The sequence below is a fragment of the Chinchilla lanigera genome, unplaced genomic scaffold (genome assembly GCF_000276665.1).
Source record: "Chinchilla lanigera isolate Chin_1 unplaced genomic scaffold, ChiLan1.0 scaffold00016, whole genome shotgun sequence".
NCBI lineage: Eukaryota > Metazoa > Chordata > Mammalia > Rodentia > Chinchillidae > Chinchilla > Chinchilla lanigera.
The window spans coordinates 3,103,202-3,116,264 of record NW_004955417.1 but is presented as its reverse complement, the minus strand read 5'-3'; the positions used below and the strand labels follow the sequence as shown (position 1 = coordinate 3,116,264).

The 13,063-nt window shown below is 34.0% G+C and overlaps 1 protein-coding gene across 5 annotated transcripts in view; it reads right to left on the bottom strand.

Moving 5' to 3' along the window:
- Positions 1 to 1,128: 1,128 nt before the first annotated feature.
- Lrrcc1 (leucine rich repeat and coiled-coil centrosomal protein 1) overlaps positions 1,129 to 13,063 on the bottom strand; it is a 32,316-nt gene continuing 20,381 nt past the window's right edge. For 3 of the 5 annotated variants that reach the window (XM_005381735.2, XM_013512797.1, XM_005381738.2), the window contains exons 10-19: positions 11,786 to 11,990; positions 11,118 to 11,257; positions 10,279 to 10,480; positions 7,934 to 8,119; positions 6,897 to 7,071; positions 5,793 to 5,956; positions 5,208 to 5,416; positions 4,981 to 5,118; positions 3,874 to 4,009; positions 1,129 to 1,824 (exon numbers count right to left, since the gene is read on the bottom strand). In XM_005381735.2, the coding sequence (XP_005381792.1) occupies positions 1,702 to 1,824; positions 3,874 to 4,009; positions 4,981 to 5,118; positions 5,208 to 5,416; positions 5,793 to 5,956; positions 6,897 to 7,071; positions 7,934 to 8,119; positions 10,279 to 10,480; positions 11,118 to 11,257; positions 11,786 to 11,990 (1,678 nt within the window). In that variant the 3' untranslated portion in view covers positions 1,129 to 1,701. Of the gene's footprint in view, positions 1,885 to 3,873; positions 4,010 to 4,980; positions 5,119 to 5,207; positions 5,417 to 5,792; positions 5,957 to 6,896; positions 7,072 to 7,933; positions 8,120 to 10,278; positions 10,481 to 11,117; positions 11,258 to 11,785; positions 11,991 to 13,063 lie in introns of all 5 variants that reach the window. The other 2 variants (XM_005381737.2, XM_013512798.1) reach the window with 2 other exon arrangements.

The following is a 13,063-nucleotide window of genomic DNA, read 5'->3' as shown; positions in this document are numbered from 1 at the left end:
GGTGCCACCGACCTCCCTTTGTGTCCAGGTTTCACCATGAAAAAAAAAGTTTTCTTCCAGTGGATCTGGTATAATTTCAGTCTTTAGGATTTTCCTTAACAATTTTCTTAAAGCACACTGGCTAGCAATATATTTTCTAGGAGTGTCTTTAGTTTGAATTTAAAGAATAGTTTGGCCAGACATGGTGGTGCAAGCCTGTAATCCCGTACTTGAGAGGCTACATAGTGAATCCAGGCCAGTCTAAACTACACAGCAAGACCCTGTCTAAAAAACAAAAAAGAGTTTTGTCAGATGGAGAATTTTTGGTCAGCAATTCCTTTGCAAGTATAGTACATCATCCACTGACTTCAGGCTTGTACCGTTTCTGAGGAGGAGTCAGCTGTTGTACTGTTGTTCTTCTGTAAAATGAGTATTTTCTTAATCTCTTCAAGATTTTGTCAAGTTTCCCAACAGCTATAACATGTCTAGACACGATTCTTTTTGTTTATCTTGATGTTTCACAGATTTTAGTATGAAGCGTACTTACAATGAAATTATAATTTTTTGAGACAGGGTCTCACTGTGTAGTCCAGGCTGGCCTTGAACTCACAGTGACCCTCCCGTCTGAGCCTTCTAGCTGCTGAGATTACAGGGATGTGCCACCACACCCTGCCTACAATGAAAGGACTGTTTTAAGAAGCATTTAAATTTTTATTTCACTTACTTTTAAAACTTAGCTTATTATTGTTACAAGTTAAAAAAGGCTGGGATGTGTGTAGCTCAGTGGAGGAGTGCTTGCCGAGTGTGAATGAGGCCCTGGGTGGGGGTGGGAGGAGGTATCACATTTTTTTCCTCTCAGAAATAGCAGGGGGTGGACAGTACCCAGATTCCCATTTTACATACACAGCATTAAGAGGTGACAAAAGTAAAATGGCAAAAGATGATCTAATATGAAATGAGTGTTTCCATTGTGAAATAAGAATTTTCTTCATATACTATAATGAAAAGGGAGAAGGAAACAGTAGTGTTTCTTGAGCCGGGCGGGGTGGCACATATCTGTAATCCCAGCATTCAGGAGGCTGAGGCAGGAGGATAGTTAAAAAAGAAAAAACCAAAACAGTAGTGCTTTTTTTCTGGAACAGACAATTATTTATAAGACCTTAAATGTAATCTTTAATGAAATGTCATAGGTATTATAAAAAAGGGATAATTATGAGTGATGTGGAATGTCTACATGTGCTTTCTTAAAAATGCCACATCTTTTATCATACAGACTTCAAATATTTTTTTCTCTACATCTTATAAGCGCTTTAAAAGAATGGAGAGCTACATCAGCTAAAGGACAACCAATAAATATAATTAGTTCTTCAAAACACAATAAGGTTAACAACGATTAAAATACTTGCCCTCATAGGCAAAACACTAATCTTTGTTTACAAATCAGTAAGCAAATGTGTAATTACCAAACAATGTATAACACAAAAACAAAAAAGTGTTCTAAGTCTAGGTATTATGATACGTTTTTTTCTAATATACATAATTATCAATTTATTATAAAACCTGCATATACAATACTTGATCAAAAGTCTTTTAAAATATACTCAATATGAAATGTATAGAAAAAGACATTTCAAAGTCACATCAGTTACTACTGTTACAGTATTTAATCATTTTTACAAGAGGTCTGCTGGTGCATTTCAATTAAATTTGTTCTTAGAATGATTACATTTCTTGCTGAATCTCATTTAGAGCACAAGCAAGTTGTTTTATTTTTTCTTCCATTGCTTTTTTGTTCTTGCATGTTTCTTCCAGAAGTTCACGCATTTCTTCTTCAACTCGATGAACCTGAATCAATATGTAAATATCAATTTCAGTTTACCAGTACAATGTATTTTTTAATGAATTCTGAAAGAAAAAAATCAACAGTTTATTCTTAGGCATTTTGTGATTTATGATTCATTTAATGCAGTAAGATCAGTGAAATATAACGAGCAAATGCTAATAGAGAAAGCAGCATTTATACAGAGTACAAGGTATTTTCATGTATATTAACCAAAAGGACAGTATACTTTAACTCTGTTTTAAAGCTTAGAAAATCTGCTTAAGGTTGTGCAACTTTTAGGTACCATACTGAAGAAAGAAACTCATTTTTCTGACAATCTTTCTACTCTCCTTTGCTGTATAGAAACAGTTTTATCTTTCACATCAATATCTTTACAGATTTTCAAAACTTTAAAATATTTACTTTCTCTCTGATGTACTCCTTACTGCATCCCTCCTCTCCTTTCTTGCACTGAGAATTGAACCCCAGGAGTGCTAAGCCACATCTTTTGAGAAAGTCTTGCTAAATTGCCCAGGCTGGCCTCCAACTTGCCATCTTCCTGCCTCAGCCTCTAGAGAAGATGGGATTACAGTATACACCACCATGCCCAGCTCTTGTGCATTTCTAATGGTGCTGTTGTGGTTACACATTATCATATTTTTGAGAGATCCCTGTATGATTTATGTTCCCTTAGGATCCCTGCATTTGCACTTTTAACGTTGGCTTAAAAATCTCTTGCCTACAAACTCCTCAACATCACCAATATGACTATCCTTTTCTACTTACTTTATTCTTTCTAATCCCTAATACAAGTTTCTGAAGCTCTTTTTTGCTTAGAAAACTATGATTTCTACTTTAAACTGTCACCTCTGTGTGATGCCCCTCTGTGCCCTTAAATACCGGATTATCACATTTAAATTCTGGTTCCATTCTCTAACTCTTTAACGAAGTCTTCCCTTCAAAATTATTCCATGTTGGCAGGAGGGCTAACCCTGAACTCAGTATTTTCCTTTTTGTTATGGGCCTCATCTTACAACTTTGTTTTGTATAACCTGATGCACTCCTGTTAAACACTTGGTAGATATTAAATAAATACATGAAATATCTATTGACTTGAAATTCAAGTAATTCTGGGGGAAGTTAATACTTCTTTATTCATTGTGATTACTTCTAAAGTGTTCTTCATTCTTTCTACACAGAGTTCTGAAGGTAATTTTACTTCAACCCAGCACTTCACATTTTACATGTAGCACTACTTTCCCTTTTTGTTGCTAATTTTTTCCAGTTGCACATTAAGAATATCTGTCTTAGACACCTTAGTTTCTTACTGCCACTTCAAAATCAAGGAAAAACAGATTCACAACTATGCCTAAATCTACTGGATTTCAAGAGGGGTCATACCAGAATCAACTGTGGAATTTTAAAAATACTTGTATTTGATCCAGGTATGCAAATCTTTAGGGGGTAACTCATGCATGTATATTATATCAGTTGTTCCCCCCCCCCCCCCCCCCCGTACCAGGAATCGAACTCATGACCTTGTGCTTGCCACGCAGGCGCTGCGCCGCTGAGCTAAATCCCCAGCTCATGCATGTATATTATAAAAAAGGCTTCATAGGTGATTCAGATATTGCCTTTGATCTCGCATTACCTGAAACTCACTCATTTGTCAACATTAGTCTCGTAACTTAGTAATAAAGAACTCTTTGAGAACTTTATGATGAGAACATTTTTATGGATTTTATTTAATAGATTCAAATTCATACTTCACTTATGTCTAAACAAAGGCATTTACATTTGAGATCTGTTAGAGATAATTAAAATATTTACCCAGAGATCATAGAGAATGTGCACACTAGGATCAAACTTACAATTCTGGCTTTATTAGAATTATGTTCCACACTAATCTAAGTATCAACAAGCCTGGTTTCAGGATAGTTTTGCAACATCTCTCACATCTATTAGGTCATAAAATCACACTGGCCTTCCCTCTTCTTTGTAATTTCCAAAGATCTAATGTACTTAAGTATAACCAATTAATAATTATTATTAGTGAATTTTATTTACAATACCTTTAAATTTGCAGAATCAATGCATTTCTGCTTTTCACTTGCCAGTTGTACTATTTCAGCTTGATGAGCTTCAATAATTGCATCTACTTGTTTTTTAAAGGCATCATCCATACTATGAAGCTTTTCAACGGCATCCCTTTAAAAAACGAAACAAAACCAAAAACCCACATGTGTGGAAGATGTGTGTATGAGGGGTTTTATGGGGGGTAGAAGAGGGAATATATCCATAGGTCATGTGACTGATACTACTATATCTTTTTGTTGTTATTTTTTGAGACAGTGTCTCTCTAGGTAGTCTAGGCTGGCTTCAAATTTGTGTTGATGGTCCTGTTTCAGCCTTCTGAGTGGCAGGATGATGGGTATGTGCCACCACACCTGGCTTACCACTCTGTGCCTTAACATGAGAACTGATCATTAAACTATCTTACTTATTTTCAAGCAATTTTTTATAATTTTATAAAGTATTTTAACAGGACTATACATACAACAAAGTAAAAGTTTATATTTTCTTGAGTACTTATAGAATGCACACAAGAATGGCAGTTTGTCTTTAAAACTCAGCTCTCATCTTTAACTTGTATAGGCTGACCGCTACGTGAATTTGCTCCTGCCTCTTAAGGAGCTCACCAAATATATCATTAGCTACTTTCACTCAAACAGTTTTAAAACAATCATATAAGAAAAGCAAAAGGCAATTACTATGTGTGAAGCACTATTCTACAAATTATTTAATTCATATAACATATAGATTTATAAATATACACTATGCATATAAATGTGAATTTTTTATCTAACAAAGGTGAGAACTATTACTATTTTAATTTTATAGATGGAATGGAAACAGGAAATAAAGTTCTTGGCAATATGTCCCACACTCACATTTTTTTTTGTATTTTGGAGATAGGATCTCGCTATGTAGTTCAGGAAGGCCTTGAAGGAGGATCATGGTGATCCTCCTGCCTCTGCCTCCTGAGCATTGGGATTATAGGTATGCACCACCACTCCTGGCTTGTCCCATATACTTGTGGTACTTATTTATGTATTTCACCCATCGCAATTCAACATTTATGTTTAAAGATCTCATATCCTTTAGGACTTCATACTTACTTTTGTAGTTCAATACTTTTGTCCCTTTCTGCTTTAAGTTTCCTTTCCTTGTTTTCAAATTTTTCTTTCACTTCTTTTACTTGTGTTTCAAGATGACTTAAAAGTTCTCCTTTATCATGCCATTTCTGATTAAGTGTACTAATATAAAAAGTAATTTTAAAAGTAAATTAGTTATATGAAATTATTAAGTCACATTTTTCTTCTTTGTGGAAAGTATTGTAAAATACCTGTAAGCTTTTCTTATTTCTTCAAGTTCTAATTCCTTTGATTTCAAATGGTGTTTCAATTTTTCCTTTCTTTCATTGTGCTTTTCCAGTTTTTCTATTATATTATCCAGCTGTAAAGATTTTTCTTCGAGTTGTTGTTGAGTACATTTTTCTACTTCAGTGATCTTTTCTTGTAATATTTTGATTTGTTCATCTTTTTCTTGTAGAAGCTTTTAGAAAAAAATATTCATTTCTGTTAACCTTAAACATTTCATTTTGATTAATTAGATATGGTTTAATAAATTAACATTTAAAAGGATATTTTAAACAAGAGCGTGAATTTTGCTTATTGACCCTGAATGGTTCTAGTTATTTCAAAAGCTATAAAATCTTACATAAAATTTTTAAATAAAATTTAAGTTAATAAATCTCTAATAACATTTTGAGAGTACAGGGATAAATATTATAAAAGGAAATACATGACTTTCTATATTAAATTCTACAGCAGTTGGGGATCACTGAGACACTACTTTTTCAATACTTTGACCTCCCTAGATTTTCAAACATGCCATTTACTCTTTTCCAGAAAAAAAATTTCAAACTTACATCTTTTAATTTTCTAATACTTTCAGTTTGGTCTTCTATAATTTTGCTCTTTATTCTTAATGCATCACTCTCACTTTCATTTGCTCTTCTCAGAGAATCATTCTCTCTACATAAACTTTCAATTTGGGCCTCTAATTTTCCATGATTTTGAGCCAGACATGGTCCTAAGAAACAAACACGATCAGTTAGAAACTTAAGTTTTGTATTGTATGAAAATCTAATTTATGGTGCATGGTTAAAAAAAGAAACCAAGGCATATAATGCACTTCTATGAAGAAGAGATGGGAGACCAAAAGAAAAAGGAAAAGAAAAAGAAAGAAGAAAGCTTTCTAAATACCTAAAATCACAAATACTATCAAGAACATGTACTTTAGACATGTAATATTTAATTCATGTCATGGCAATCAAACAAAATCTTTCAAGAATTCTAACACAAGATTAAAAAAAAAAAAAAATTCCTCCAGAAAATAGATAAATGAGAAATGGCTTGTTAAAATCAACATCTAGATATTCATAATTTTTAAGGTATCTACAATGTCATGAAGTGTGTTATTTATTATTTTATAGTGATTGGAAAAAGAATGAGACCAATGGTTTACCTAAACTTAAAGTAATTTTCACTTATGTACTATTTTACATTTCTGCATGCACAATAGTATTAATAATATGAACAAGTGGTCCAATTATATTGGCAACAAAACAGTAACATATATCAGCTAAAGCATTTTGAATGTTTACACAAAGAAATGATAAATATTTGAGTAAATATCTTTATAAAAATTTATATTAAAAATATCTAAGCTATAACCTTTTTTTTGGCAATATGGAAGACTGAATTCAGGTTTGTGCATGCTAAACAAGGCCTCTCTCAGTGAACTACATTCTCAGCCCTTAAAGGTATAACTTCTTAATTGGTGTAGTAAACTCTATCCCTTTTCCTAAGAGGCATTCTTTCCTGTTTGGCTGGCAAATGTCTATTTATTCTTCTAGACAGAGTCATTTTTTTTCTTGGTATTTCTAGGTAGTTTTGTCTTTTTCACTCCAATACCCAGATTTATTTCTTTCTAAGAATGGCTATTTCCATTGAAAATTTGAGAGTTTTACCCTGTTGTGCCAGCTCATGTCCCCATACTGTTCTTTCTGTCCTTAAACCATAAATTAGTGAGTCCTTGGCTGCTAGCTCAGAAATAAGCTGGTCTTTTTCATGCTTGAGAAGTTCTATTTGAATACTCTTCTCCTTGTCATCTTCAATCAAAATCTCAAGAGTGTTGATCTGGTTCTGTATAGCCCCCCCAAAATTAGAAAAAAAAAGCAAAATAATTATTATATTAAGTGCTTCTCTATTTTTCATTTTTGCATTTTACAAGAAAATGTTATTTAAGCAAACACAAAGTAAATGTTTTATATCAAAATTTTAATTAACTAATGATACATACAGGGTCATGAAATAAAAAAAGTCAATAGGTGCCCCTCCTTTGAACACTATTAATTTTACTCTAAAATGGTAAAAGATGAACTATATCTGTAATACTACAAATTTCTCAAGAAGTATTTATACCAATAGTTTAAAAGTTAACTTCCTGGGAATTACCTTGTAGAAAATAGCAAAAATGTCTAAAACTGAGACAACAATAAAGACATATCTAAGTATGTCTAAAAACCACCACCATTACCCCTACAAACAGTATCAGCAATCCAAATGTTTCCCAAATTTCAAGTCTTTTGAGTATCACCTTTTCAGTTTTTGTTGTATCTGTATACAAGCAGCCCCTATTTAACATGTTTCTTAAAATTCACGTATTTTACTTAAAAACTTTTTTTTCTTTTTTGGAGACAGGGTTTCCCTGTGCAGTTCAGAGTTGGCTCTGAAATCACTTTGTAGCCCAGGCTGGCCTAAAACTCATAGCAATCCTCCTGCCCCAACCTCCTGAGTGCTGGACTTATAGGTATGCACTACCACATCTGGCCTACTTAAGAACTATTTTAATGTAAATCTGTAAAATCATAAGTTTTCTCTCAATTGTAATTTTCTCATACACAATATATAATTAGTACCATTCAAAAGTTCATTTTGTATACTCCCTAAAATCATAACAAACAAAAAAAAGATAAAAAGAAAATCTAACGTTAGAAAGTCTTACCTGTAAATTTGCTGCTGTTTCCCGTTTCAGTTTGGAAACTTCTGCTAGTTTTGATTTTTGTTCCTTTACCATGCAGGTTAGATCTTTAATTAAGGAAGAAGACTCATTTTCTTTTCTTTGAGCCCAAACAAGAGCATGTTTGCTCTTCGCTAACTCAGTTGCAACATTTTCAAAACCTTCTTTAACCTGTATTTCAAAATTATATTCTAAATGGTAGTTCTCCAAATAATTAGAAACATTTTCTTCTGGAATAGTTTACATCTTTCATTTCTAGAATCAGAGTTTTAGCAATAAACAACAACAAAAAAATCGCAGATAATTTGTTTCAACCTACTAATTTCTAGACGAAGAAACACGGACCTGGGGATATTATCCATTTGCCCCGTTATCCAGGGAATTAGTGGACACAAAGCTAGAATTCATTGATTTGACAAGTATTTACTAAGGGCCTATTGTATGTCAGCCATTTTCCATGTAATGGAATATATTAATGAATAACATACATTAAAATCTCTGCCTTTGTAAAGATTATATTCTACTTGGGTATAATAATATATAGCTTATTATACTTATTGTTAGGTATTATGTGCCAGAGAAAAAAAGGTTAGAGGGATATGAACTACGAAGAGAGGAAAGTTCAATTTCAAATAGTACAATCGCTAAGAAAACAACACTAGAGCAATGACTTGAAGGAAGTAAGAAAGGAAGCTACACAAACATGCTGGGCAAGTGTTCTAGACTGGAATGTGCACGGTACGTTGGATGAAAAGCACAAAGGCTAGTGCCACTGGGGTTGCATGGATAAAGGGAAGAACGGTAGGATATGAAAGAAGTATTTATACCAACAGTTTAAAAGTTAACTTCCTGGGAGTCACCTTTAGGGATAGATTATAGAGGGTTTTAATTCTGAATAACTTTGAGGGTAAACTGATTAAAATGAAGGGACAGTAGAGGTCTTTGAGGAGGGCCACTGTATGATCTTATTTGTACTTTAATAGAACATTTCAGATGCTGTAGTCAGAATAAACAGAAATGGGGGACATGATAGAAGTATGAAGATCTATTAAAAAGTTCTTAAAATAATACAGGTGAAAGATAATGTGAATTATACCACAGTGGCAGTAAAAGAGATGGTTAAGAAATGACCATAAATATTTTTTCAATAGTGAGGACACAATCTCTTGAGGCCCCAGGTATGAAGTGTCAGAAAAATGGGAGTCCACAGTAATTCTAATGGAGTCTAAGCGTGTGGAAGATAGGAGGTATCATTAACTGAGATGGGAAGACAGAGTAGTAAGTTTGGGGGAAAAGACAGTGGTTAGGAGGTAGAGATGTTAAATAGGTGCTTAAACATGTAAGTTTAGAATTCAGAAAAAAGGTCTAAGCCGGAGATAAAAAATGATGGTAAAAGAATTTATCAATAGATTGTATACAGAAAAAGGGCTTCATAAATAAAACTTTGGTGAAAACAAGACAACAATAAGAGAAATGGAAAGTAAGTGAAATAACAGAACGCCAAGGAAACCAAGAAGTAAAGTTTGCTGGTAACCGAAAGAGGAATGATGGGGGATTGAGATCAACAGAGAGATCAAAAACTACTCTGAGGTCAAATCAGATGAGGACTAAATTCATGATGTCCAGTGTGGATATTACTGGCAGCTTTCACTATAGCAGCGATCGTAGAGTAGTATAAATAAAAGCCTGATTAGAGCAGATTAGAGGGTAGAGAAGAAATCAGTAATGGCAGACATACGTGTTTGAGAAGTTCTGTTGTAAATGACAAGAGAAACAAGGAGGTAGCCAAATGGGGTCAAAAGAGTTTTCTTAAGAGAGAAATGACAGTATCATCTACATGCTGAAGGGAATGGTTTGATACAGAGGGAAAAACTGCTGATATAACAGAGTGAAAGGGAAGACTTGCTGAAGCCATATCCTTAAGGAGGGAAGAGAAAATGGGATCTAGAGTATACCTGGTGAGAGTGGCCTTAGAAGCAAGACTGTTCTACAACAGGGACTGCCAAACTGTAACCTGGGGTTTTCCAGGCCAGGCCATACAATCTTTACTGGAAATATTCAACTTTGGTTTTCCAATATAAAAGCAGTCACAGATAATATGTAAACAAATGGGCAGGGCTCCTTTCCAGTAACACTTAGTTAAAAAAAAAAAAAAAGGCAGGCCTGTGATCTTTAGTTTTGCCAAACACTGCTCCATAGTAATGGGAGAATTCAGATTCCTTAGGTCTATTCCAGTACTCTCTTTACTTTACCACTTATAATCTTAGTTGTTCCTAATAGCAAGAAAAGTAGCTATTATTTATATGAGGAAGCAGGGTTTAAGGACTTACATCTTTAAATCTTCTGGCTTCAACAGTTAAAGCAATACGGAATTCATGTTCTAAATCCAAATACTGCTGGTTTAACACATCAATTTTCTCTTGGTATTCTTTTCTTTCTTGCTCATGCTTTTTCTCTTCTTTGGCTATCTCCTTAGCTAAGGCATCCTGGAACTCAGCCTCACTAAAATACTCCCTTGTTTCAAGTTCATTCCTAGAATGAAAAACAAATACAAGTCAAAAGATGTTCACCAAGGGGAAAACTTTAAAGGTCCTTAAATAGTTCTTAGTATTTTATTTCCCCTAATGTTAATTCCAAATCAGTTCCTCACTTTCAAACACAGAAATCTGGCATAGGTAGGTACAGAAGAAAATACAAACTTTTATTTGTGTGTATTTTCTTTATGGTCCTGTACAGAAAAAGCTTATTGATTCCTGTTTCAGAAGAATAACACTGATTAACAAGTAGATACCTAGAGGTCAATCAAAACAGTTGTCTCTATATACAAATATTAACTTTTGAGTGGATTTGGAGAAATGCAAAGAAGTGCATTATAAGCTATACCTCAAATGGCAATAGTAAACCATCAACATCTATAATAAATAGACAATAATAAACATCTATTTGCTTTTTAGCTAGTAGTTCTTATTACAGGACTGATTCTAATACACACATAACCATGGCATTTTCCATGAGCTAATTTTGTCAGGCTTCACTGATAATTACTGTCCTTTAATGTTAGGGGAAAACCCAGAAGCTATCTCTTTCTATTACTTTCTCTACAAGGGAAAACCCAGAAGCTTTCTGTATTACTAAATAGGAATATTTTTCTAATATATCTTTCATTTACTTGTGCTCCTGCTCTTTCAATGCCAGCAGTTCGTGAAGTTGCTGCACTTGCTCCTTTTCTTGGTGAAGAGAAGTTCGAAGTAAGTTTATTTCTCTATCAGCAGCTGCAGCTTTGAGTTCCACCTCTTGGATAAGTCTTATCTGCGTAAAGTGTACATAATTATAATACCTAGATAATAAACTCCCTGTTTCTATTTTAATGTCAGTTATTATAAAAATAGTGCCTTATAAATGACCAGACCTAGCGATTAAGTTGATTTTCAAAATTAAATAAGCAATGCTTCAGTTACAAAAAGTATAGCCATTGAAGTACCACATATATTGGCATTAGTTACTGCTGAACTGCATCACAGATTATGTTGGGAATTTCTACTCACATAGCATGAAAAGGAAATTCTTTCAAGCATTCCAGGTACTTTCAAAAACTAGCTCTGAAAATATGTGTTTAATTACCTGCAATTTTTCCACCAGCACTTAACAACTGCTTTGTGTAAGCACTGGTAGCCTTAATTTAGACATAATTCAATGGGCTACAAAAACTGTTACATAATTTAATTTTTGTAAATAGTTAAAATACTCTTCAGCCTCACTATACAGTATTAATCTGTTTCAGGACAGATGCAATAAATGTGCTAACCCACACCGCTGATACGTTAAGGAGAAAAATACCTGTGCTGCTTGCTGCTGTCTTTTTTGTGTCTGCATTTTTTCTAAAGCTTTTTCCAGGGTTCTTAAGTGTCTAAGATGATCTTCCTGTTGATCTCTTGCTTTCATTAATTCAACAGTTAGTTTTTTAATTTCACTTTGAAGTTTGTGAACCATAACTTCAAGCTGTGCCTTAGAATTTCTCTCCTTAAAAATAACCTCCTTTAGTCTAAAGCAGAAATTATATATGGGATTAAGTACATTACACATATAAAAGGATAAAAAACTACTGTGTTAATGTTTACAGCAGAGAGGAGGCTTTGAAGTATATTTCAAACACACATGACAGTAAAAAATAGTCTAAAAGCAATATATACCTTTCCCCCATCCATGAAACTAACATTGTGCCTTAAAGAAAATGTCTACAAAAATTAACAGGGTTTATTTTATGTATACTTTACTATATCACAGCAAAACTACTAAACAAACAAAAGGTAAAAATGATATAGAGTCCGTACCAAGCCACATATAGGAATATCAAGATTGGTGAAGATATCATCACAAACAGATAATCATGAGTTTAAATAAAAATAGAATCAGAAAAGACTGAGGCTGATTTTTCAAGAGAACAATGAGTATTTTCAAGGAAACATGAGTAGAGCAGACAGATATTCATAAGGAAAAGAAATTATGACAGAATGCTTTCAAATAAAATGAAATGTGTTGAGCAGCCTCAGACATAGCATCAGTGGATTAATCCTTTATAACTTTGTTATTAGAAGGTGGGGCCTGGTTGGACCACGTGGATCACTGGAGAGTTTTGGATTTTGTTTTTTTTTTTTTTTTTTTTTGGTTTTTCTCCGGTACCAGGAACCGAACACACGACCTTGCGCTTGCCAGGCAGGCGCTTTTGCCGCTGAGCTAAATCCCCAGCCCCCTGGAGAGTATATCTATGGCTTTTCCTTCTTTCTCTGCTTCCTAGTTGCCACAGGTTCAGCAGCTTTCCTCTGCTAGGCCCTTCTACCATGCCATTTCTGCTTAGAGCCTGCTGATCATGAACTAACCCCTCTGAAACCATGAACCAAAATAAACCTCTCTTTTAAACTGTGGTGCAAGGTATTCTGTCCCAGCAACAGGAAATCTTACTAATTCATACAGACAGGAAGGTAGGTGATGGTGGTGGGACTAGTGATAGCATTATGGATCACAACTTAATGGCACAATTACAGAGGTTCTCATAAGGTACATATTAGGTACTGTAATTTTCCTTATCTAATAGGTTTACCAGATGAGAGAGATGGG